The sequence below is a fragment of the Ceratotherium simum genome, chromosome 25, assembly GCF_057802395.1.
Source record: "Ceratotherium simum simum isolate JZ-2026a chromosome 25, ASM5780239v1, whole genome shotgun sequence".
Lineage (NCBI taxonomy): Eukaryota > Metazoa > Chordata > Mammalia > Perissodactyla > Rhinocerotidae > Ceratotherium > Ceratotherium simum.
The window spans coordinates 5280912-5306785 of NC_141924.1; the positions used below are offsets into that span (position 1 = coordinate 5280912).

General features: G+C 42.0%; 1 protein-coding gene across 2 annotated transcripts; it reads right to left on the reverse strand.

The window, feature by feature from the left end:
* Window positions 1-1518: 1518 nt before the first annotated feature.
* NUP50 (nucleoporin 50) lies at window positions 1519-25115 on the reverse strand. Of its 2 annotated transcripts, XM_004437974.3 has the most exons (8): window positions 24791-25115; window positions 21293-21371; window positions 16071-16154; window positions 12371-12557; window positions 10674-11339; window positions 8066-8147; window positions 6432-6550; window positions 1519-5130 (listed from the first exon to the last, which is right to left on the reverse strand). In XM_004437974.3, the coding sequence occupies exons 2-8, from the start codon at window positions 21359-21361 to the stop codon at window positions 4928-4930; spliced, it is 1410 nt and encodes a 469-aa protein (XP_004438031.2). In that variant the 5' UTR covers window positions 21362-21371; window positions 24791-25115; the 3' UTR covers window positions 1519-4927. The 2 variants fall into 2 exon arrangements, with proteins under 2 accessions (XP_004438031.2, XP_087304882.1); XM_087448756.1 differs by lacking the exon at window positions 10674-11339.
* Window positions 25116-25874: the final 759 nt, after the last annotated feature.

Here is a 25874-nt window from a genome sequence, read left to right on the forward strand (position 1 = left end):
TATTTTGAATAAACAATTTTGTTTAAAAGATTCTAGCCAATTCCAGAAACCAGTGAAGTTAGTCCTTTAATGGGCACATACATACCTTCAGTGGCACACCAGAAAGAGCCCGCGTGGAGCTGGCCCCTCAGCAAGCTGCATCTGTAGGCATGTTATCTAATTGGCTGGGCCTGGGCTGTCTCAACCGTAAAGTAGAATCACCCCCACCTTCCTGGATGCAGTGAGGTTGAAGTGAGACACGTATGTACAAAGGCTGGCATAGTTCCTGGGAACTCTGATAATCATTGCTGTTTCCTCCCCTGAAATGTGCCAAAGGGCTATTTCATAGGTTATCGTTAGATGCAAGTCATAGGGAGCACAGATGTAGCCCAGTGGTTCTCAGACTTGAGCATGTATCCGGATCACCTGTTACAACCCAAATGGCTGGTGATGAAAATATTCTGGAATTAGATAGGGGTGATGGTTGCACAACTCTGTGGATATACTAAAAATGACTGAATTGTACACTTTAAAAGAGTGAATTTTATGCTATGTAAATTATATCTCAATAAAAACAAACAAAAAAACCCATGACAGGCCCCAACCTGAGGTTCTGATTCAGTAGGTCGAGGGTCGGGCCCCAGGTTTGCATTTTTAACAAGTTCCCAGGTGCTGCTGCTCCCAGGAACAGACTTGGAGGACCACTGCTCCAGCCCAGCCATTCAGCTGAGACCTAAAACAGGGCTGGTGCATTTAGGTAGTCTTCCCTCTTCCGCTAGTGCCCTCTTAGTGTTATTTCAATAGCTTCCATTACATGTTTCAGTTGAGGAAAAATACTTCTATGGATGTTAGTCTTTGCAATATTTTCTTTACCAGGAGACACCTCTGATACACCAGCTAAGTGCTGAATAACTCAGCAACCTTTAAAAAATATGAACCTCACACCAAAATACTATCGTAACTATATAGAACAATTTAATCTGTTAATGCCTTAATAGTGATTTTCTAAATCATTGAAAATTTAAAGTTACATAAACTCAAAATGGATTTTTTCTTATCATTTTGATCCTTAGTTTTAAAATGTCCTTAAGAGGGTTCAGATTTTTGACTGAAACAGACCTGGGCACAGATCCCAACGCCATTTACTTACCTATAAGAAACTTAACCTGGCTAAACCCGCTTCTTTGGAAAACCGGCCACAGAGCCCATGTCTGGGAGGTTTGCTGTGACGACTAAATGAGATAATACACATAAAGCGTTGAGCACAATGCTTCGCACGTAGCGAATGAAGGCTCTATTATTCCCATTCTAATCTGTAACATGAACCCAACAGGAGCTCCTGAATGGTCTGTAAGTGGCCTCATCTGGTGCACACAGGGTCTGATAAGAAACAGGTCTCTCCTCACCTCCACACAGACCTCCCTGTGTCCAGGGGGGGTTCTGGGCACTGCTTCTGCCTGACTCTCCTCCCTCCAGTCTGCTTGACTTGTAATAACGCCAGGTGCATCACAGAGGAACACAAAAGTGTCAAACACCGTGATTTTGTTTACTTTCCATTTATTCACATTTCATGGATTTTTACACTTCCTCAATGGGATCATCCAAAAACTAATACAAAGTGAGATTACATTGTATGACAATTCAAGTATTTTAGTTTTAGAAAACAATTTCCTATTTAAAATAGAAAGCAAACAATTTACCCATTTGATTGCTGAGAAGTTTTCCACCTCCGTCACAATTGTGCCTGCAGCTAACGGAGCGTCCTCAGCGCTCTCCATGATTACCACTGGCCAAGGTCATACAAGCGGCCTTGTGCTCGGAGCACCGGGTTGGAAGAAAAGACCAGTTTTGACAGGCTCCTCTTTGTCACCTACCAGGACTACAGGACAAATAAGTTTCTACTTAAAATTCTCACTTCCAGAATGAGAATGGATACTCAGGGGTCTGGGAGTGAGCCATTTAGTCTGCAGCGCCTTCAAATGCACTGCACTTGCATTTTGACTTCTGAAATACAACTGACAAATGCTCAAAAACAAACTTGTTTACCTTAAAAACTAAACCAAAAAGGCTTTCTCAGTGAAAACTTGTTTTGAACTCTAATAGTAAGGTGGAGTATTAGTTTTTTCCTCTACCCCAGAACAGGTAGATAGTTTTGGCATGCAGCATATCAAAAATATGATTTAGAATGGTCATCGTAAAACAATAATCCTTTTAAAGAAAATCAGTCCATAAACAGTCAGACTTGTCCTTCCATGGAAAACACAATCTAAACTTCTTTAAAAACTGGACACACACTTTTCAGTCTGTAATTCTAATAATGAAGACAGCACAACACTCCATTTTTTGCTTACTGGGAATGCTCAAAAGGATGAGATGGACACACACCAGTTTAAAAAAAAAAAGGCCAATGGGATACTCAGTATTTGTCAAGAGGCAACACAATCCGATTTAGAATTAAAGATATACACACCTCGCGTTAGGCCACATATCTGATACACTTTATAGATTCTCAAACTAAAGATGAAAATTTCAGTCCACACTAAACATTTTAAAGCCTAATTTCTAATACTTTATTAAAAATAAATCTAACTAAACCCATGGCACAGAATTTAGCTGTTAATACAGTGGGGAAGAAAAGGTAAGCCCTCTGGAGGCCAAAGGGGCTCCTTCCCCTAAGTAACATACCAGGATTTAGATTTTACAGTAAAATCCACACATACTTAGGCTCTTTATACCAATACATAATTAAAGTGGAGACCAACAAGTTCCTAAAGCGTAAGAATGATTTTAAGAAAACAACACATTCTGAGTTATGGTACACACATCACATGTTTCCCTGTAATTTTCACTTCAACAGTGACCGTCTTAGCAGCAAGAATTTGCTGGGAATGTTAGGAAAAAAGAAAGCCAGGCATATCCACTAACTTAAAAAGAAACTATTTTTACAGGGGGATTAAAAGGTAATCCAATCATGATCTCTCCATGCCATTTTCTGGTGAACACTCCACTACACATGCAAAAGCTAACAAAATAACACACCAGGAACACTGAAGTGTCCCTGTTCTGGTTGGGACCATGGGAGCAAGTGTGGCTAAGCTGTAACATACTGAAATCTGTTCCCCTTATTTCCTCATCCTTATAACAGCTAGATAAACCTAAAGCGAACAGGGCAGGGCCAGTATTACTGTAACACTATCAACCACCTGCTTACTATAAGTCATCTGTAACTAACACTCATGAATAGTCTCAGTTCTAAAAAGTAAATGCAAAAATGATTGCCACTTCCTCCCCAGGTCTCAGAATACAGCTGAGTTTGACCACATCCCATAATAGTGTAAGCACAGCTCTCTCTGCGTGCATTTATCCAAAGTCACACTCTGGGACAAGTTCTCCCACTGCAATCAGAAAACTGAGAGCAGACTCTCATGACAAACGTTGGCCGAACTACCTTATCTCAAGCATTTACGAGTTAACATATTTAATCATAAGAGCTTCCCTGCCCTGTTTACATCTAAAAAGTGTAGTTTTTAAAAAAAGCTACTGTACTATCTACAATTATTCTGACTACTCTAAGTCAGAAGACATTATGCATTGAAGAGCAGAATATACAAGTGTGAGCCCTCAGACACGGACCCTGAGCCTTTAAACAAGACCACCTGGTACCAGCATTAAATGATTCATAAGGAATGAAAGAGGATATTTAAACATTAAAATTTGCATCTAATTCATGTACCCAGAGTCTTCAAAGAATGCTAGTGTTAGTCACCTGCCAGCTATGAAGAAGTGACGTGGATATTTTTGTGCACAACCATGGCTCCCTTCCACACGGACACACTGAATATCTTACTCATAAAAAAGTAAATGGAAATCTCAGATATCAAATGTAGACTATACTGCTGTCTACAGTTAAAGGCAACACTTACACTTTTCTCTTCCACTACCTTATTGCATGTTTCCTGGTTAATTCACATGGCTCCTGCGTAGTAAAAGCTCCTATGACTCCACTTAGTTAACAAGTAGTTTTTAGATCCATAGGGTTCGTCGTGGTACAAATCACTAGGAGCATATTCTCTTCCTTTTGGAGTCTGGTTTAACTTTGACCTAACTTTAGTTTTTATAAGGGTTTACCGTCCATGGTCTATAAACTATAAGCTACCAAATTTGTGCTTTTAAACCTCATTCCTGGCAATCCCCCTCTATCCCATTTGTCTCTAGGGGGATAGAGAAGCAATAGCACCTCAGGAGTACAACTACAAACCAAATCTACAAAACCAAAGAACAAGCTCCTTGTTTCTTCTTCAAATGAAAAAGCGGTTCCTGATCCTGGGGAAGCAGCCTACAGGTGGCAAGGCCAACCTCTGCAAGCAAAGAGCTAACGACGCCAAGGTTGAAGGCCAACACTGAGTGCTCACGTCGGCTTTAAAATGACACAATAAAAGAAAGCCAAGAAACACCTCTGTCACAGCATGCTGCATGGTTCACCTGGAAAGAGGAGCGCCGTTCTCACCAGCCAGCCCGCCCGCGGAGAGAAGAACGCTTCCAGGCAGGTTTCCCTCTGGACACACACGCCGCGGGCAGAAGGCCTCACTAGTGGCGGCAACAGACCCCGAAACCCATGGACTGGCAAAGCCTTTGGGAAATCTAATCGATACCCTGATTTCAGTCCTTTAAGAAATCACTTGTGGTTGGTTTAATAAATGAACATTAAAAATCTTCCAAAAAATTTCTTTCAAATGTATTTTACACATTAGACAGTTCTTAAGAAGGGAGAATACAGTTTCTTGACACTTAACATTAAAGGTTTTATTGGCCATATTAATCTTCCTCACAAAAGTTTTAAGTTATAGGTTCTCAGAATGTCAAAGAAAGAAGAGAAGAAAAACTGACTAAGTTTAAGGGGTGGTGGGGGAAGCAGCAACTTAGCAACAATTCCTCAGTCGAAATGTGTTCAGGCATCCTTCTTCTCCAGTAAAATTTTGTGCAACTCATCTGCATCCTCACTTGTTTTCACCCGAATTAACATGGTAACTGGGATGGTGGCATTCTTCTCATCAATGGGAGGATTTGGAACACAGACAATAAGTACATTGTTTTTCCCTGTTCGGGTGCATGGCATATTGGGTGGAATCAGAACATTCAGCAATATGTTGCCTGCATTTAAACAAAGGAAAAAATACATCAAAATCATACAAACTATAGCTCCATGAAACTATAGCTTTAATATGCTAAACATTAAAGATTGAAGCAACTGGGGTCGGCCCGGTGGCGCAGTGGTTAAGTGCGTGCGCTCCACTGCGACGGCCCGGGGTTCACCGGTTCGGATCCCGGGCGCGCACTGACGCACCGCTTGGCAAGCCTTGCTGTGGCGGCGTCCCATGTAAAGGGGAGGAAGATAGGCATGGATGTTAGCCCAGGGCCAGTCTTCCTCAGCAAAAAGAGGAGGATTGGCAGATGTTAGCTCAGGGCCGATCTTCCTCACACACACACAAAAAAAAGATTGAAGCAACTTATAATTAATGGATCTAAAATTGGGAGCCATCAGGAATGTCATAAAAAAGGGCAGTGGTTCCCTGTCCGACACCAGCATGGTGTTCCTGAGAGCACCGTGAGGCCTCGGGCAGGCCTTGGAGTCCGCCTCACTGTGAAGGAACTGCCCTCTGCCCTCCTGCCCCAGTCTGCAACCACACCAGCATCCCTAACGGGCGATGGCCTTGTTCAGGATGGCCAGCCCTTTCTGAACACTGTACGTTCCTGCACTAAAGGAAGAAGATGTAGGTACGACCTGGAGTCTTCACTAGGTCATTTGAAGAAAGAAAGAATGGTGAGCAAAGAAACATCTCTGTCCCAGAGCCAGCATGGCTCACTGGTAAGACTGATATCACAACTTAGTCAAGCCCACAGGAAAGAAAAAGCCTCACAGAAGTTTCTTTCTGCGACCCAGCCTGGTGTGGCCTGCCATGACCAACTACTTCCTCTTAGACCTGGCCCCCACCTCCTCCAGGCACTAACCCCCTCCTTCTGGTGGACTGTTTTAAGGGTAAAGCCAGGGGTGGGGTGAGGGGTGGACAGCAATGTGTTAATGATTATTTGCTACATAAAATGGATTCCTTTAAATGGTTAATTCCCCTTCTGTGTTTCTTAAGCCATCCAATTTACCTATAGCTTCTCAGTCACATTTCTAACACAAAGGGAAATGAAAACCATTTTGGTTATTTCTTGGCTATAGCTTTTAACACATCTACATTTTCTTATACACTATTACCTTGGTACTCAACTAAATCTATAAATAATAGTAAGTACAGGATGAATTTGGCTTGAACGATCCCTATGCCATTTCAAAAAACACATCAATATACTTGACAATTTCAATGACTGAAATCAGCAAGGTGAAGGGCTTTTATATACTAGGTGATTATGGTTATCTGGTGCCACCTGAAAAAAAAGGTACCCACCTAAATTGGTGTCTGCTCGCACTAAAAGCTGTGTCTTCTGATTCACTGTAGGTTTTAAATGCAGAGTACCTACGCCCTTCTCTTTAAACTCATTGTCTTTCTTGTAAAAAAGTTTACACCTATGAAGAAAAACAATAGGTATGATCAGACACTCAACGACAAATCAAGTCACATAGTTTTCTAACACTGTTCACACGTGTGTGGAAAAATCTGTATTAAACGAGAGCAGAGGAAGCTTTAGGATAAATCTTTTGTTGATTCACATGGGCTGTGGGCACAAACCAGAATAAGGAAATCTGGTTAGATATTCTAAAACCCCTATTTTTTCAAATTATTAAATACTGGGTCCTATAAACTTGTTCAATAACACTTTCTGAAGCTGCCTCTTCTCAAGTCTGTCAAATTCACGCTGAGCGCCCCATACCCCCCTGCTGTGCTCCTCTGGCCCTGAGCTTGAGAGCTGACCTGGTCCTTTAAGGACAGGAACAATACAGGACAAGCACTCTGCCCCCCCTTTTCCCCTATTTCTCATTTTTGAATTCTCTTCAGGACTCCTTCAATTTTTGGTCTCCTAAGACATTGAAATAAATCTGGAAGACATTCTGAAGCAAGGCCTAACTAACAATATTGTAATTAGATGTCTTCCCAGCCTCCCGTCTCACATCTCCTTAGGTTATTAATAAATCAAAACCACTGCCTGCTCTTTTGCTTTATTCTGATTAGGAAAAAAACCTTAGAGCAGGGTCACTCCTCTACGTCACCTGCATAATTCAATTTAAAACAAGCAGAAGAAATTGTTGGCCTCTTTTAAAAGTTCTCAAAAATAAAATGACACTTCAGAATCCCAAAGGACATGCTGATTTATGTTATGAAAACTGCTGACTCAGTCTGAAATTTTTGTATTAGAAAAACACACCTAGGAAAGCTTCTAAAATGGCACAAATGTTTTTCTGTAAATATCTTTGTACTCAAGAGTACTAATTTCATTTCACTGAGAGAGAGATGAGATAATTCAAATTTTCCCTTCAGCTTTCTTCTGAAAGCAGCAGCTCTCACTTAAAAATAAAACAAAAAACCAAAACAGCTCTCATCACTGGGGGGAAGATAAAGTGTTTATACATCCTTAATGGAAAGGGATGGTTACCATGCAGAACTTTAAGGCTGTGAGAAAATCCACGAAGGCCAACCAGGTCTCCAGGAAGGGATGAGAGATGCCTCCTGATTAGGAGCAGAAGTAAAACCAAACCTGAAATCAGTGACTAGGTGGCTTTCTTTATGGGGGAAGGAGGAGGGGAAGAGAAGGAAGGAAAAAAAGAAAGGGAGAGAAGTATGAGATAAGATGGGGTGGGAAGATCAAAGAAAAGCCTGTCTCTAAAGCACTTTAAAAGCACAAAAGAGCTAAATGAACAGAATAGAGTAGGATATGCCCAGCAGGAAATTTCTAGAATCCGTTTGTTTTTAAATAAACAGGCCAAGAATTCTTCCTTGTTCCAGTTCAAAAAGCAGGAAGGGCCTGACCCCAGGATGGGACGCTCAGTCAATTCTGCAGGGACAATGTCACCCCCACACTCTCCAGCCAGAAGCACGTCTCTGAAAACACATCCACCAAGTGGACTCCTATGAACATTACTTACTTCTTGGAGTAAAAAGCATCTTCTTCTTTTACTTCAGTAACTACTACTTTGGGCGGTTCATCGTTCTCCTCTTCATCACCACCTTTTATAAAAACACCATCTCAATAAGATTCAAATCAAGGGCTTAAAAATATGATAAAAGAAGTTGGTTATCTACCCCCGACACCTCAGCCTAAAAATCCCATGTAAGCTGATCCAGAAACTGAAAGCACACATCTAATTTTATGGAGTGGGGAGGCACTCATGGATTTTTTTTTTTTTTTGTGAGGAAGATTAGCCCTGAGCTAACGTCTGTCATCAATCCTCCTCTTTTTGCTGAGGAAGACTGGCCCTGAGCTAACATCCGTGCCCATCTTCCTCTACTTTATATAGGATGCCACCACAGCATGGCCTGACAAGCAGTGCACTGGTGCACACCCGGGATCCGAACCCCGGGCCACCACAGCAGAGGGCGCACACTTAACCGCTACGCCACGGGGCCGCCCCCTCCCCCATTTTTTTTTTTGTGAGGGAGATCAGCCCCGAGCTAACATCCGATGCCAATCGTCCTCTTTTTGCCGAGGAAGATTTAGCTCAGGGCCAATCTTCCTCTACTTTACATGGGACGCCGCCACAGTATGGTGTGACAAGTGGTGTGTTGGTGCGCGCCCGGGATTGAACCCGCCAACCCTGGGCCGCAGAAGCGGAGTGCACGCACTTAACCACTGCACCACCGGGCCGGCCCCTCATGGATTTTAATTATTTTGTGAAAAATAGGAATAAATTTTAATTGGAACATATTTCTCTTTTCTAAAATAAATGTTAATTTGTAGAAAGCTATGGAATATAAAAATGTCCATGCTTATGATTCAGCATACAGGCAAACTTTTATAGAAAAATAATCAGTCAACACACATATATACTCAGATTACCCACTAGAAAATAAAAATCTCAGATAGGCTGCTCACACTTTCATCTCCCAAATGTTCCTGTGACCATACGAGGCAATGACCAAAGATGAGGATAACAAGTAAGATTTTTTACAGGGCAAGTTGTCAGAGAATTCACCCCAAAGCCAAGTATAAGTAACATAAGCTCTGTCTTGACTCGCCTCTCAACGCTCTGGTCAGCCAGGCTACCTTCCCTGACTGAGCTGGGACAGACCTTCCATTTACACCAGCTCCCAACCACAGGGGAGATTTAAGACACTATTAGACGCAGTCTCATAAAACTCACTAAATTAAAAAGCAACATTAAGAAAAATAATTCTGATGCTCAAACAATTCAAGACCCAAGATTTAAATTTTAAGAAGGTACTCCTAAGTTAGGCTCTCCAGGGTGGGCCCTAGGCATTTGTTAAACAAGCTCGCCGAGTCTTTCTGACGTATAAGACACGATAACCACATGGTAAGTACTAAGTGCTTTATTGAGGGGCATCCTGCCGAGTGGAGAGAGAATTCAAATTCAACATCCCTGCTATACGCTGCAGCTTCGGTGTCCCTGTGACTACTGCCTTAGGACCAGGACACACTCTGCATTTGTCTTATTTAGGGCAGAGAAGAAATAAAAGGGGAGGGCCGGCCCTGTGGCTTGGTGGTTAAGTGCGCGCGCTGCAATGCTGGTGGCCCGGGTTCGGATCCCGGGTGCGCATCGAGGCACCACTTCTCCCTCCATCCTGAGGCCGAGTCCCACATACAGCAACTAGAAGGATGTGCAGCTATGACATACAACTATCTACTGGGGCTTTGGGGGGAAAAAAAAATAAAATAAATAAAATCTTAAAAAAAAAAAAAAAAAAAAAAAGAAATAAAAGGGGAGATCTCTATTCAGAACAGGAATGGAAGTTTACCTCCCCGTAGGAGACATACTATGGCAAATGGGGAACTGCAGTTTTCTTTCTCCAGGATCAATATGTTAACACAGTTCCTGAGAGATGTCCTTTTAACTGCTTACAAGTATCTTCACAGACATTACTTGTTTACAACCACCATGTGATGAACAGGGATGACGACAGAACCCTTCTTTCCAGAGAGCTAAGAACAGGGGGAGTGGAGGGACTGGGACTAAGGCCTGGCTCAGGGCACTGACACCACACACGGCAGAAAACTTCTGGAAAGGTGGCTGCAATCCAAACATGTCTTGAGAAAACACTGTCAATTTGTTCCCCATGGCTATGAAAAGTCTAGCTTTTTTACTTATAGTGGAGTATTGTTTTGCCATGCAACTTTATGATCAAATTTCCTAAATACAAAAAATTCAGTGGACATTCAGGAACTTTTTCAATAAAACAGAATCTCCAAAAAGTGTTAATTCATTTAATTCTTTTTTATATGCAAAGCCATGTGTTTGACAGTTTTCAAAGTCATTGTGCCAGATGTTTTTATATTCCTAATTTTTGTTTTTATATTCTTAATCTTTATAACCACCTACAAAAGAGGTTTTACTCCACTTCACAAATAAGGAAACGGAGATTACAAGAAGCTAATCAACTTCATCCAGGATCATACATCTAGGAAACAATGGAGTAATGGTGATCCAGATCCACCCAGATCACAAGTCTGCGCCTTTTCCACTAAACACGACTTACACAAACCTAACATAGACTTAGAAGGAGAAACTCTGTATTTACCTTTGCATTCATTATTGCTACCTTCTGCTTGGCTCTCCAATGTTTTAGTAGAAAATGGTGAAGAAACTGGTTTATTCTGGGTACTATCTTTGCCAAATAAACTGGAGTTTCCAGAAGAAAATGAAAATCCAGTCAAGGGGCCAGAGTTTAATGAGCCCAAAATAGAACTATCAATTTTCTTGCCAAAATTAAAGGAGGCACTTGTTGCTCCTAGTGATGGGTCCGTTTTCTTTTCAGATACAGCCTCCATCTTCTTTTCAGATGTATCCTCAGTTTTGTCGCCATGAAACAAAAATGTTGACTCTTGCTGTAATTTTGTTGAACCAAACAGGGAAGGAGACTGTGTTTCAACTGACATTTTGTTGGTTTCATTTTCAGAATTACTGCTGCCACTGCTCCCATGTTGCTGCTCAATACCTGCTAAGTATTTCTCATAGTCTCTAAAGATAGGTGTCAGGTCGCAGAGCGGGTTTGTATTCACGTGCTTCACTATCCAATCCCGAACGGAGCAGTTTAGGGCAGCCAGCTGCTTGTGGTAGGCATTCCCGCGGTGGGCTGTACTCGAGGTGAGGCCAGAGGAGGAGGGCTGCTGGCTGTCACCATTAGTTTTGGGATTTGAAATCTTTTTATCAACCAAGGAGGTAGGGCCATTTGCAGCAATAGATCCTACAGGAAATTATAGTTTTAAGAATTTATTTAGAAGTTGATTTGATTAAATCATCTAGATTTTTATATCACTGTCATATTTTCTGCTTCTACTGTATCCCATTTTTCGGACAGTTCAAGAAGTATGTGCACATCTAATATTTAGGAACTGGTTATCACAAAAATCAAATCAAACCGTATACAGGAACAGCATCTATTATATGCTTGCACTAAACTTCTACAATTTTAAAATAATATTTTTCTTCAAAAGGATGCCCATTTCACACAGAACTGTCAAAATACTGCTAGTATAAAAATCCTCAAAATCATAAGGATGAACATATATTAACGTAGTTAAAATCTTAACAGAAAGTGCTTATCTTAATCACACTAACCATTCTGCCTAATTAAAATGAAACAGTATACACTTTTAGAAGAACTAGCTAAGTACAGTCCTACCAGTCAGGATTATTTCCAAGAATTGAAGATTTTAACCCAGGATCCCCCATTCTCTGATGTTAATCCCAAGAGTTCTTGACTAATTCCCTCAAAACAGGATCAGGCAATCAACACATCCTGGGCAAAACAAATCTAGACCGGGAGGACTCCTAAGCTCCCAGCAGGTGTGTGGCACACAGGAAATCCTTGGTACACATGTATACTGCATGAGGCAATGGGGAGGCAGGCCTTTACAGAGGGGCTGCTAAGAGCTTCCTTTTCTCCTTTGACCCTTAGGTCAATTCTGAGGGTCACTCTCATTTCACAGTTGAAGATTTGGAGGCTCAGAAGTTAAGGAACTTTACCAAAGTCACAGAGCTGGTAACTGGCAGAGCTGAGAACAGGACCTAGGTCTATTTTGGCTCAAAAGTCTCTGCCCTACCCACTTACTCTGTAAACAGCCAACAACTCCCTAATTTCCATCCCTTTCATTATTACCCTGTTTTTGCTCATATAGTCCCAGGGCCCAGGTAAGTACAAGAAAAACATCTCTGCAAAGTTATTTTTCACAGATTTTACTTACAGATTGACTAGGGGGAGGGGAGCCTACTTACCGAAGGCTGTCTTGGTCTCGGTTGCTGCCCTTGTACTGGTGAAGGGAGGGGCACTAGTTATACTGTTCCCATTTGACAGTCCTTCCAAAGGCTTTCCTCCAGCACCACTACCAAATCCAAAAAACCCTCCTCCTCCAGAAGGTACAACCAGACCTTTAAAACCTTTGAAGGCCCCTCCACTATCAGACTGAAATATAAAGAAAGAGCACATGTTAGATAACTCTGCTTTTTATCACCAAATAAGCAAGTGAGTGACAATATCATCTTGGCTAAACAGCACCCACACACGTTATGCAACCAGCAGTAAAGGAACCTGCCAGCACAAGTAGAAATAAGAATGAGATAGATTTTATTCCTAATGACAGATTTTATTCCTAATGACAGCTTTACAATCCAAAGCTGCCTTCCTGAAATAGCCAGGAATAATAGCCAGGTCATAATTTACAGCGCACTGTATTTTAAAAAACATATTTATATAAAAAGCAAAAGAGACTAATGCAATAAATTCACATACCCACTACCCAGCCTCAAAATAATAACTAGAAACACGTTCTCAACACAACTAAACCCCAAATGAAAGATTTTTCATATACTACTCAGTCAAAAACGATTTGCCTAAGGAAGCTGTAGAAACATCAAGTTACGTTAACTAAAAGTATTTTACCCACTTACCTATCATTTCCTAAGAACTTCTTTAGCTTTCAGCCTACAGAAACTCTAGAAGTTGAGTGAGTCTCAAATCTACATTTTTGTTAGTTGAGAAATCCAAAGACAACATTTATTCTCAGTTTTCTTGCTACTTTCTTTAGCAAGGTCTTTCTAGTAGACCTTGCCCACTGTTGCTAGCTTTCTCACATCTCTAACCCAATATGCTTTGAAAATGTCTGGCATTCCTTATGAAATTCTAAAGCTGCTCTCTGCCTCTGGGAACTTTTGGAGAAAGGTTCCTCAGTTTACAGTGCTTTGCTCAAGTCACTACAATTTCTATAAGATCTTTTTTTCATTCAAAGTAGTAGTTATGGGCCGGCCCCGTGGCTTAGTGGTTAAGTGCGTGCGCTCTGCTGCCGGCGGCCCGGGTTCGGATCCCCGGTGCGCACTGAGGCACCACTCCTCCAGCCATGCTGAGGCCGCGTCCCACATACAGCAACTAGAAGGATGTGCAGCTATGACAGACAACTATGTACTGGGGCTTTGGGGGAAAAATAAATAAATAAAATCTTTAAAAAAAAAAAAAAACAAAGTAGTAGTTATACCACAGGGGGGTGATCTGATTCTTAGACCAAAGATCCAAGGGAGACTCTAGGAAATATTCTCAAATATACATCATGGAAGAAAACATGCTTCAGAATATCCAAGAGAGTGCACAAACCTTAAGTTCCCATATAAATCAGTTATGGTCATGATCTCACAAAAAGAATTACTTAAACTGAAACTCTTCATTTTCTAAATGGGCCAGCAAGCCAAGTATTATAGCAGTTTTCAGAAAACCCAAGTTTCAATCACCTCTACAGAATTTCAGAGGGTTACTGACCAGTGATAGATCTGTAATAAAATTAGGAAAAGAATGCAAAATCTTAACTTGTATGAATTTTATTGTACATAATAAATACAGCTTAGGTTCTGATGCTCTAAATTTGATTTTTGATGATTCAAAATCCAAAATACATCAAACTGATAGCTATCGTTTTACAACGATTCACGGACAAACTGTAAAGCTGCAAGGGGCTCTTCAGAGCCTTTTATTTTGCACTAGATTTAAAAGACACATGGTATTTACAGCTCTTTTGGAAACCGCTGACAGCAAACTGGCCCTAGAATCATGACAAAAATTCAAGAATCACTGGTTTTAAAAAAAAGGGGGGGGTGGGCAGCCTGGTGGCGCAAGCGGTTAAGTGAGCGCACTCCGCTGCGGCGGCCCAGAGTTCGCCAGTTTGGATCCTGGGTGCGCACCGACGCACCGCTTGTTAAGCCATGCTGTGGTGGCATCCCATATAAAGCAGAGGAAGACGGGCACAGATGTTAGCCCAGGGCCAGTTTTCCTCAGCAAAAAAGAGGAGGATTGGCATCGGATGTTAGCTCAGGGCTGGTCTTCCTCACAAAAAACAAAAAGGAAAGAGAGACATTGAGAAAAATGAGAGTAAAAGTTAAATGAGAAGATATCCATTTGGGATCCATGGGAACTAAAACATCCCTGTGTCTTCCAATTTCCCTCACTTGTTTTATTTTTCTCCATGGCACTTAACGGAGAAAAATAAATACTAAATATTTGTGTCTCTTCCATCATTAGGATGTAAGTTCTATGAAGCAGGGATATTCTGGTCTGTTTTTACCCACCAACGTATCTCCGTTGACTAGGAGATCTCTTGAATGAATGAAGAAAGAAATCCACTATATGGGAGAAGCCATGTTTCAGCATTTAAGTGGATGACACAACCTTTAATTTCTCCAATATACAGGTTCCAATGGAAACTTGATGCTAAAAGTTACAGCTAAAATTATATGGGTTTCACTTATCCACATACATTTGATATCCTTTAATAGCCTGAGGACTCCCACTCTCTCCCTCTACCCTTTAGCTAAGTTTGGATTGTGGCCTGCACTGCTTCTATTTCTTCACCTCCATTCACCTAACAGCTGGACCACTCCTGAGACCGTCTTCTCTTGGCTTCTCATTCTTCATCATGAGCTCCCACTCTCATGCCTCTTCTCATCCACCCCCATGGCTTCAACCTCCTTTATGGTGAAAACTCTCAGAGCTGCACCCACCTCTCACCCCAATTCCTGTTCTGAGTAGCCAACCAGTATACCTAGGGGTCTTCTAGAGAACTCCACCCCACAGGCCCTTAAAATACATTTCTAAAACTAAACCAATCATTTCCTCCGTAATTAAGTTGTCCCTTCCCCCCTTATCTTCTCCATGAAAGAGCCATCAAATATCATCTGGCTCAACACCTACATCCAACTAGTCACCAGTCTTAAGAATGAAAAGAACTTGGAATAAAAAACAACTGCACAGAGCCACCACAGAATGTACAGTTGTGTAGGTTTATTCCAAAGCTGCCACCCAGGATGTTCAAACAAGCTTCTCCTGCCTGACAACAGATTTCCAGGCCACCAAGACAGCACACACGTCTGGAATGTATCTGAGCACTGACGGTTGTACTGGGAAAGAACTGTTAAACATGGAGTGATTGCTGAATACTGACCATATAATTTCAATTTTTTGAAACTCATCTTTTACCCTTCTGAACACAGAATGAAACTTTTTTCTATACTATACTACACTAGGAGAAACATCGCCCTGTAAACTGCTTCTGTTATGTTTAAAGGACTCCCCCACCACACCTCATCCCTGGGGCAGATGAGACCGAGAACCTCTCACGTTTCCCCCCTAACCCTACCTGACGCTCACTTCTCCTGCCTTCTGTGTTGCTCTACCTCTCTCTCTCTTCACATTGTCATAACTCAAATCTGTCTGTATCTGTGTCTTATTTGTGCAACTGGATAAGCTCCCTTTAAGGTACAGATCTCATATTTATTATTTTTTTCTATCTCCTATGGTCTACACCAAGGATTTTCACAAGTGGAGTAAGCATTTTAAAAAGCATTTGTTAATCTGATTGCTCCCAGAGGTAAAAATACTCTGCAACTCAGAAATCAAATTAGTGTTCAATACCAAAAGCTGTAAGAAAACACTCACTTCAAATCCAACGTTTCTACGTTTTGCTTTCTTTATGGCTCTATTCTTCAAGACTTCCTCGCTGGCCACCGAGAATGTTCCCACCTGCAGAAGTGTACAAATTAAACAGTGGTAAGATTCTCTCTCCAAAAAGGAGAGAAAATGCTGAACAGAAAAATGAGACCAAACTTACCTAATATCTGCTGGTTTTAAAGTATTGTTAATACTGGTAACACAGATTATGGAGATGGCTTGTTAAAACAGTTTATGTTTATTATCTATCTTGTGAATTCCGATGCTCATTAGGCAAATCAGAACTCTTCCAGAATCTACAAATCCAGGCTTTGAATCATTGTCCTGAGAGAAGAGTGCACGCATACAAGTTTTGACAAGACTAAGATCATCAAAACTGTCATGCAAAACTATTCAGGACCAATTCTTCAAATATTTGAAATATAGTCAAAGATATTAACAAAACTTAGAATAAAAATTCAGTAGAATAAAAATTCAGTTTCCTTTAAGAAACAAAACCTATTCTCCAAAAGTTGGAAGGTACTTTAAACTTGATTAATTGGTAGTGGAGCCAGTTCTAAAATCCAGATGTCCAAATCTAGTATCTTACTACGGTTTTTAAAAATAAATTTTATAACACTATTTTTTTTTGCTCCAACACCATTTTTTGAAAAGACTGTCGTTTCTTAACTGAGTTACTTTAGCACTTTTATGGAAAATCACCAGACCATTTACGTTGTGGGTCTCTTTCTGGACTCTGTTCTCCTGCATTGATCTGTATGGCCGTGTTGACACCAATACTGCTCTCCTGTGAAGCCTTGTTAAGCCTAGCTTTGTGACCTAGCATGTGAAAGAAATTTAATATTCTGGGGGCATCCAGTTGTTTAATGCAATGTACTCTATATGTCTGTCCATTAAATCGAGATTTTAAGCTATTTACTGCAAATATTGTGGTTTTTTTACTTTTATCTTCTTGATCTGTCAATTACTAAAAATTGGTACTATGATGGTAGATTTATTTCTGCTTACATTTTATCAATTTTTGCTTTGTATATTTAGAAGCTTTGTTATGTGCATACAAATACAGAATTGTTTTAGCCACTTAAAAAAATGCTACAGCTTTATAGCATGTCTTGAAATAGGGTAAAGTGAGTTCTCCAACTTTATTCTTTTTCAAAGATGTGTGGGTATTCTAGGTTCATTGCCTTTTCATTTGAAAAGTTTGTCATTTGCTACAAAAAAACCTACTAAGATTTTGATCGAGATCCAGTTGAATCTATAGATCAATTTGAGGAGAACAGACATCTTGACAACATGGAATCTTCCAACCCATGAACAAGGTCTATTTCTTCATTTATTTGGGTCTTCTTTAATTTCTCTCAGCAGTGTTTGGTAGTTTTCAGTACACAAATATTATATATTTTTTGTTAGATTTCTCCCTAAGTATTTCCTGGTTTTTGATGCTATAGTCAATTGTAATTTTTTAAAATTTCTGTTTCCAGTTGTTCATTTCTAGTATACAGAAATACAGTTGATTTTTTTGTATACTGACTTTGTATCCTATGATCTTGCTAAACTCACTTATTAGTTCTACTTCTTTTTGCAGATTCTTTGGGTTTTTCTTTGGAGACGACTGTGAAGTCTATAGAAAAGCAGTGTTTCTTCCTCTACAGCCTGTAGGCCTGTCATCTATGTTTGGTGACTTGTTGTGTGGGCCAGGACCTACAGCACGATGTTCAACAGAAACAGCCAGAGCGGGTATCGTTCCTTATTCCCAATCTTAGAGGAAAAAGCCATTTCTTACCATTAAATGTGATATTATTCATAGGTTTATCAGAGATGCTCTTTAACAATTTGAGAATGTTCCCATCCACTCCTAGTTTGCTGAGAGTTTCTTTTAATCGTGAATGGATGCTGAATTTTATCAAATGTCTTTTCTTTTTCAGGAGATCATCTTCGGATTTTTCTTTCTTAGTCTATCGCTCTGGTGAATTACACTGATTTTCAAATGTTGGACCAGCCTTGCATTCCTGGGATAAATTTCACTTGGTCATGAAGTACTCTCCTTTTTATATATTTCTGGATTTAATTTGATAACATTTTATTATGGATTTTTGCATCTATGTTCACTAAGGATATTAGTGTGTAATTCTGTTTTCTTATAGTAAGAAGACTGTCCAGTTGCGGTATCAGGCTAACGCTGGCCTCATAAAATGAGCTGGAAAGTGTTCCCTCCTCTTCTACTTTCTGGAAGTCTGTACAGAATTGGTATTATTACTTCCTTAGATATTGGTAGAATTCACTAGTAGAGCCACCTGGGGCTGGAGCCGTCTTTGTGGGGAGGCTGTTAACTACAAATTCAATTTTTTTTTCTTTTAATTGTGAAATTTTTGTTGTACATTATTGTTTGTCAGTCACCATATAAGTGCATCCCTTCACTCCTTGTGCCCAACCCCCACCCCCCTAGCCCCTGGTAACCACCAAACAGTTCTATCTGTCCATGTGTTGGTTTATCTTCCACATATGAGTGAAATCATGCACTGTTTGTCTTTCTTTTTCTGGCTTATTTCACTTAACATAATACTCTCCAGGTCCACCCGTGTTGTTGCAAATGGGATGATTTTGTCTTTTTTTATGGCTGGGTAGTAGTCCATGGTATATATATACCACATCTTCTTTAACCAATCATCAGTCAAGGTACACTTGGGTTGCTTCCATGTCTTGGCTATAGTGAACAATGCTGTGATGAACATAGGGGTGCATAAGCCTCTTTGGATTGTTGATTTCAGGTTCGTTGGGTAGACACCCAGTAGCGGGATAGCTGGATCATAAGGTATTTCTATTTTTAATTTTTTGAGGAATCTCCATACTGTTTTCCATAGAGGCTGCACCAGTTTGCATTCCTACCAGCAGTGAATTAGGGTTCCCCTTTCTCCACAGCCTCTCCAGCATTTGTTGCTTTTTGTCTTGGTGATTATAGCCATTCTAACAGGTGTAAGATGATATCTTAATGTGGTTTTGATTTGCGTTTCCCTGATGATTAGTGATGTTGAGCATCTTTTCCTGTGCCTATTGGCCATCTGTATATCTTCTTTGGAGAAGTGTCTGTTCATTTCCTCTGCTCATTTTTTGATTGGGTTGTTTGTTTTTTGTTATTCAGTTGTGTGAGTTCTTTATATATTATGGAGATTAATCCTTTGTCAGATATATGGTTTGCAAATATTTTTTCCCAGCTGATGGGTTCCCTATTCATTTTGATCCTGGTTTCATTTGCCTTGTAGAAGCTCTTTAATCTGATGAAGTCCCACTTGTTTATTTTCTCTTTTGTTTCCCTTGTCTGAGTAGACACAGAATTCGAAAAGATCCCTTTATGGCTGATGACGAGTAGTGTCCTACCTTTATTTTCCTCCAGGAGTTTTATAGTTTCAGGTCTCACCTTCAGGTCTTTGATCCATTTTGAGTTAATTTTTGTGTATTGTGAAAGAAGATGATCTACTTTCATTCTTTTGCAAGTGGCTGTCCAGTTTTCCCAGCACCATTTATTGAAGAGACTTTCCTTTCTCCACTGTATGTCCTTAGCTCCTTTGTCAAAGATTAGCTGCCTGTAGATTCTGGACTTTCAATTCTGTTCCATTGATCTGTGTGTCTGTTTTTGTACCAGTACCATGCTGTTTTAATTACTATCACTTTGTAGTATGTTTTGAAGTCAGGGACTGTGATGCCTCCAGCCTTGTTCTTTTTCAGGATTGCTTTAGCTATACGAGGTTTTTTGTTGCCCCATATGAATGTTAGTATTCTTTGTTCTATTTCTGACACACATTATTTTTAAAAAGAGCGCTGCCCATTCATCCATCATGCAAAAGCCCACTGAGACACCTGGGACTCTAAGGTGACCCTGGTGGACACTACTGCTCTTCACAGGATGCTGAGAGTACTATGTCCACTATCAGAAATCTGCTGGAGATCTTTGGCTTTACTACAATCTTTCTTTTACCCTGTAGGGCTGGCATAAAACATCTTCTGTAAAAAGTTCTTATCTATAGTTACTCCAAATAATGTTAAACTTAGAGAGATATCCATAGAAGGGACTGTTTGGTTACACTTGCCCAAAATTAAATGTAATGCCCTTCCATACTCATTTCATTAGAATCTACCCAAATGGAAGTTCTTTCATTCCTAGAATATTTTAATGTCAAAGCAAATCATTATATGGTAGTCTAAATCTTACTAGGCCCAGAATGTAACTATGTGTAAGTTACATTACACATAGTTTTTTAGTTTTAGTTTTTTAGTTACCAAAGACTTGGTTAAAAAGCACCAAGTCAGTTAGACATTTTAAAAGCCCTGTCAAAATATTAACATACTTGTGATTTTGGTTTCCCTAAACATATTAGTACATATATTTTTAAAGGAAAAAAATATTAGTACTACAAAACAGATTCAGAAAGGAAGACAGCAGCCTAGGAATAAGCTTGGAAACACTTTTCCACATTCTTTAATTTTTCTTCTTTTTTTACATAGCAGTATTCTATTAACTTGAAAGGCTAACGTGGTTACAGATTTCCTCAGTGAACTGGCCTGAGAGTGTCCAACTGCTGATGCGGCACTAGAAATGCAGCTGTGCTCTACTCTTTGTAAGAGCAGATTTAAAAGATTTCCTCAGGGAAGACCATTTTTATTTTGTTAGAAAGGCAACTAGGCCAATCTAAATTCTAGTCCTATTAACGCAATTGCTGGGTGGTCTCAGATCTATAAGAATATGAAATAAAGCAGGCCTCCAAGAAGCATCAGAGTAAGGGAGGTGACCTCAATCTTCTGAAATCTAAAATTATGGGTATGGCAGACTGAGATGGTAGTGGCATACCAATTTCATGTCTGATCGCTGGCACTGTGCTAAGTTCATGACTAGCTCATTCAACTCACCCTGAGTCATGACTAAAACCATGGGTTATAGAATACTGCAAGTATGTAAAATTCAGGAGGAAGGTGCTTCCACAAAGGAGCCACAAAGGAGCAGAATATTTAGAGAACAGGTGCTAGTGCAAAAGCATACCCAAATGCAACTAATAAATGTCTATACTAAGTACAGGTCCTAAGAAACCACACTATTTCCTATTCAGGATGTTCTTAAAAAAGCCTTTTATTTTTACCACAAAGTCTGCATGAAGAGGTCCAAAATGAATTTAAATTTAGAAGCAGCAGGAAATCATTTTTAGGGAACTACTTTTTACCTCTTCTGCTTCATCTTCTTGATCCCAATTCCTATCTGTCAATTCCTTCTCGGCAATTCTTTTGGCCATTTTTTTGAACCTATGTTAAAAGTAAAAAGGTTATAAGTAAAAAAAAGTTTACTTTTCTAGACAAAGATATAACTCTTACAAAGAACTTTTACAATTACTCTAGCATGAAACGAGATAAAATCATTCCTAACACTGGTGGGAACTGCTTTAAGGAGAACTTTACAATAATGTTGTTAGGCGCCCAGTGTTACAAATCCATTGAAGAATTACGAGAGGAGGCAGTGGAGGTCTCCTGAGGAACACTGGCACACTTTCTGAACAACACTAAACCAACTCCATTTGAAAAAAATTAAAATGAAACGTCAATTTTTTAAAATCTGAAATCTTTAGTATTGTATATACAATCAACAAGTGCTTAACTAACATATTCTATGCACATTACACTTATGGTCTTGCTATAGGGAAAACATTTTTAATATTTAAAATTCTCTTAAAAATGATCCCGTAAAGAAGTTCATCCTGGGCCGGCCCCGTGGCTTGGCGGTTAAGTGTGCGCGCTCCACTGCTGGCGGCCCGGGTTCGGATCCCGGGCGCGCACCGATACACCACTTCTCTGGCCACGCTGAGGCCGCGTCCCACGTACAGCAACTAGAAGGATGTGCAACTGTGACATACAACTATCTACTGGGGCTTTGGGGGAAAAATAAATAAATAAATAAAATTATAAAAAAAAAAAAAAAAAAGAAGTTCATCCTTAGGTAAGAATTTTAATAGGCATTGGAAATACCTTTGCAATGTGAATACTCTTCTTTAGGCTACAAACGATTGATAGAAATATGTTTCCCAAGACTGAACATTTAATTACCCTAAATGGTAAATTGCTAAGCTAGAACATCATTTAGAAGTTCAATACATGATTAATAAGGATGTGTTAACATTCTGAGAGTTTATAACCCTCCAAAAACAAGCCATCAGCTCAACTCCCCCAAAACCACGGTGTTATGGGTAAGAGCAGCAGTCGGGGTAGCAGGAGTATTATCTCTGCAGTGGACACAAGGATCTATCCAAAGAGGGTGCACTTTGGAAATCTGCAATTTGTTTTCTCATCCTAACATATCCTACCATATCCTTTGCCATAAAAAACAAAAAACAAAAACAATCAATGAAGAGCTCCATTGTGAGTGTCACGCTGGCTTCGTCCCTAACTCACCAGGTAAATGGACCAAAAAACCTCCATGTCCTCTGCTACTCACCTTGCCCAGGAATTTATCAATTCGTATATGGCACTAGCCAGGGCTCCTGAAACCCACCTTTACTCTTTCTGACAGTCTTTCTGCACTCTCACTTGCCCTCAACACCACAACCCACCACAGTGAGTTCCCACAACTTCACGGTCATTAAGATACAAACTTACACATCACCCACTGCTCTTCAGCATCTACAAAATAAAACTCAAATGTTGACATTCCAAAGCCCTCCAAAATCTGACCCCCTGTACAGTAATTACATAGGGGTTTTTTAGCTGTTAATAATATCCTAACAATGTTTGATTTTTTCTTATTTTTCAATTGTGTGCTTTTTTTCTGATTATAGAATAAATGGTTTTAAAGTCCAAGATTCTAAAACATAAAGTATGAGACTTAACAAATATGCTTTTCAGTCCTTACCTGCAAATCCTCTTTTTTATTGTCTCCCCTCCAAACACCTGGTCAAGATTTGCTATTACTCTTTGTCACACAAACAAGGTACTTCTAGACATGTGATTCCTTCCTGACCTTCAACTGTTCACAGGCCAGGTCCCTGCCTGGATTTTTTTCCTAGTCAGTAACTAACACCTCCTCCACAGGGCAGAAGAGGTGAGAAGCTCAACAGTCATTTCTGTTATTAACTATTAAGTTAATAACTTAACAGTTATTAGGACTAACTGGCAAAGAGGGGGGAACTGAAAGTGCAAAACCATAACACGAGTAACATTTTACCATCTGACTCACAGCCACAACTGAAGAAGGGACTGGCAGAGTAAACGGACCTAAACTAACCGAGCTGCCGCCATATTCTGCCACATTTATCGCATCGGTGACCTAAGAGAGGGCAGGGGCTTTTTACTATCTCCTCCAGATGCCCAATCCTGCCCGTGTCGTGGGAGGTGTGCCAGCAGGTGTTCAACCAGTGACCGGGGCACTACATATTTGAGAAGGTACTACAGATGCTGCCATCTCAGTTTTGCCGTTTTTTTTGCTGGATACTTTGGTAAGTTATTTAACTTTTGTGACTCAGTTTCTTCATCTGGAGAACAGGGAGGTGTTGTGAAAATTAAATGAGATAAACAAAAAACTTAGAACAGTGCCTGGAATAGAGGAAGGGGTTAATAAATATTATTAAAGAAACAAGTTTTCTTAGAAGCAGAGACTATAAAATATTACTTTTCCTCCGAAACTTACAAGTTGTAGTGTGGGAAAAAAAAACTTATGAGCCAGGCTTTAAAACATCTTTTACCAAATCCAAATTTTATTTCGGAGCATGACACCTCAGGCAATAAATTTTCTTTTTATGCAAGAAGAAGAAGAAAAAAATTCCTGTAAAGTACTTAGAACAAGGCCTGGCATCTAGAGAGTCTTATGTGCTAGCTATCATTATTAAGAACTTAAAAAATGATTGGGCTTGTGGTTAAAAAGGCACCAAATCATGAAATGATTTCTAGGTATGAAGCCTTGTGATACGAAATTAAAACTTTCGGTAACTGGAGAAAACTTTGTTATTTGTGCCTGATATAGTTACGTGGTCTCTGCCACCTGGTGCTGCTCCGCGCTTGCGGTTGAGCTTCAGTCAACATCACTTCACCCTAAGATGCAAACCTTTGACCATACTTGATGGTGCAGTGCCCGGAGGAAAAGACAAGGAGGGGGCGGACCCCAGAGACCGAAACGTCAAGAGAAACGGAATCTCAAAACTGCTTCTTGATGGAACAGAGCAAAGGGGGCCCGGGACTGCAACAGGAGAGCGGAGCCAGACCGCAGAGGTCGTGGAAGGGGCGAGAAGAGAGGCGAGTACCGAGAGGAACCGCTAGGAAGCGGACCGAGGGCCACGCCACGCCGGCCCTCGCGCGCTCCGGCCTCCTGCCTCCTCCGGGGCCGCAGGGGCCCCGCGCCCGGGCGAGCCCTACCCGGTCGGCCCCCAGCTCGGCTTCACAAACAGCCGCCGACGGCGTCGCTGCTGTCACTCCGCCCCACCCTCCCCGGCTTCCCCCAGCGCCCCGCCCGGCGGCCCCTCCCCAGGCGGGGGCCCCACACCCAGGCTCCCCCTCCCCAGGCTCCCTCCCGGGGTCCCCCTCCCCAGGCCGGGGCCCCACACCCAGGCGCCCTCCCAGGATCTCCCTTTCAGGCCCAGGCCCCGCATCCTCACCCGGGCGCCCCGTCCCCAGGCCCGGTCCCCGCACCCCGGCTCCCGCCCTCGGCCCCTTCCCCTCCCACGCTGCCGCCGGCCGCTCACCTCCGGGCGGCCCCCGCGGCACTCGCTGGGTCGTGGGCGCGGCGAAGCCCGGGTGCGCCGCAGCGAGCAGGCGCGAGGTCGCGGCCGCGGCGCTCGGGTCTGAAGCGGGTCGCCCGGCTGAGCGCGCCTGGTCGCTTCCGGGGCGCCGAGATTCTCGGAGGACTTGGTGGTCAGCAAGCCCAGAGTCTCCAACACCATGTCCCCCGGGGACCTCGTCTCTCTGTGTTCGGCAGTGAGGGAGGGAGCTGTCCGCTCAGCCAGAGACCGCCGGGGCAACGGCAACCAACACGCTCCAGGCCGCCATTTTGTATCTCGAATCTACCCCTCAAAACCGATTCGAAAAAAAGGGCGGAAAGAAACGCCCCCGTCCAGCTACTGCGCAAGCGCGTCAGAGCCTGGGACGGCAATAGCCCCTTCCGCGGACAGTCGGGGGGCACGCGGCGCATGCGCCCAGCTGCTTCGACACTGTCGCGGGGAGGCGAGCGCCCTTCCCACGCATGCGCGCGCGCATGCGCAACTCACGCACGTGCTGGCCTCAGCCGGAGAGCCGGCGCCTGCGTCCAGGGTTTACGCGCGGTGGTCACGTGTCGGCCGCTGTCCTTATGTGAGGCGTTTGTGCGCGGGTCGGCGCGACTGGGGTTTGTGAGGCTCTGGGAGGACGGGGTCAGTCTGTGGGCGTGGCCGAGGCTCGTGGCGTTCCGTGTGGGTGCTGCAGGGCTGAGAGGAGACAGGCGGAGGTCCGGGGAACGCGAGTGACACTGGCACCGCGTCACGCCGGCAGACGGGGGCCGCCGCCGACCGCAAGGGACCACCCCGAGGCCCCGTCCCGGTCGCCCGCCGGGAGCCTGGTGCCGAGTGCTCGGGAGGCCTGGGTCGTGGAGGAGAGAAACGGACCCATTCGCCTGTCGGACACCGGCTTGTGTGTTTTCCGCGGTGGGTGCCCTAGAGGCGAAGCAACTGGCCCCAAATTGCGCGACGAGTTAGGATCGACGAAGAGGAGTCTGCAAACGCGTTTCTGAACCGTGGAGCCAATGCATGGTGCGGTGTCGGGACTTCAGTCCTGTGGCTTTATTTGAGTACTACG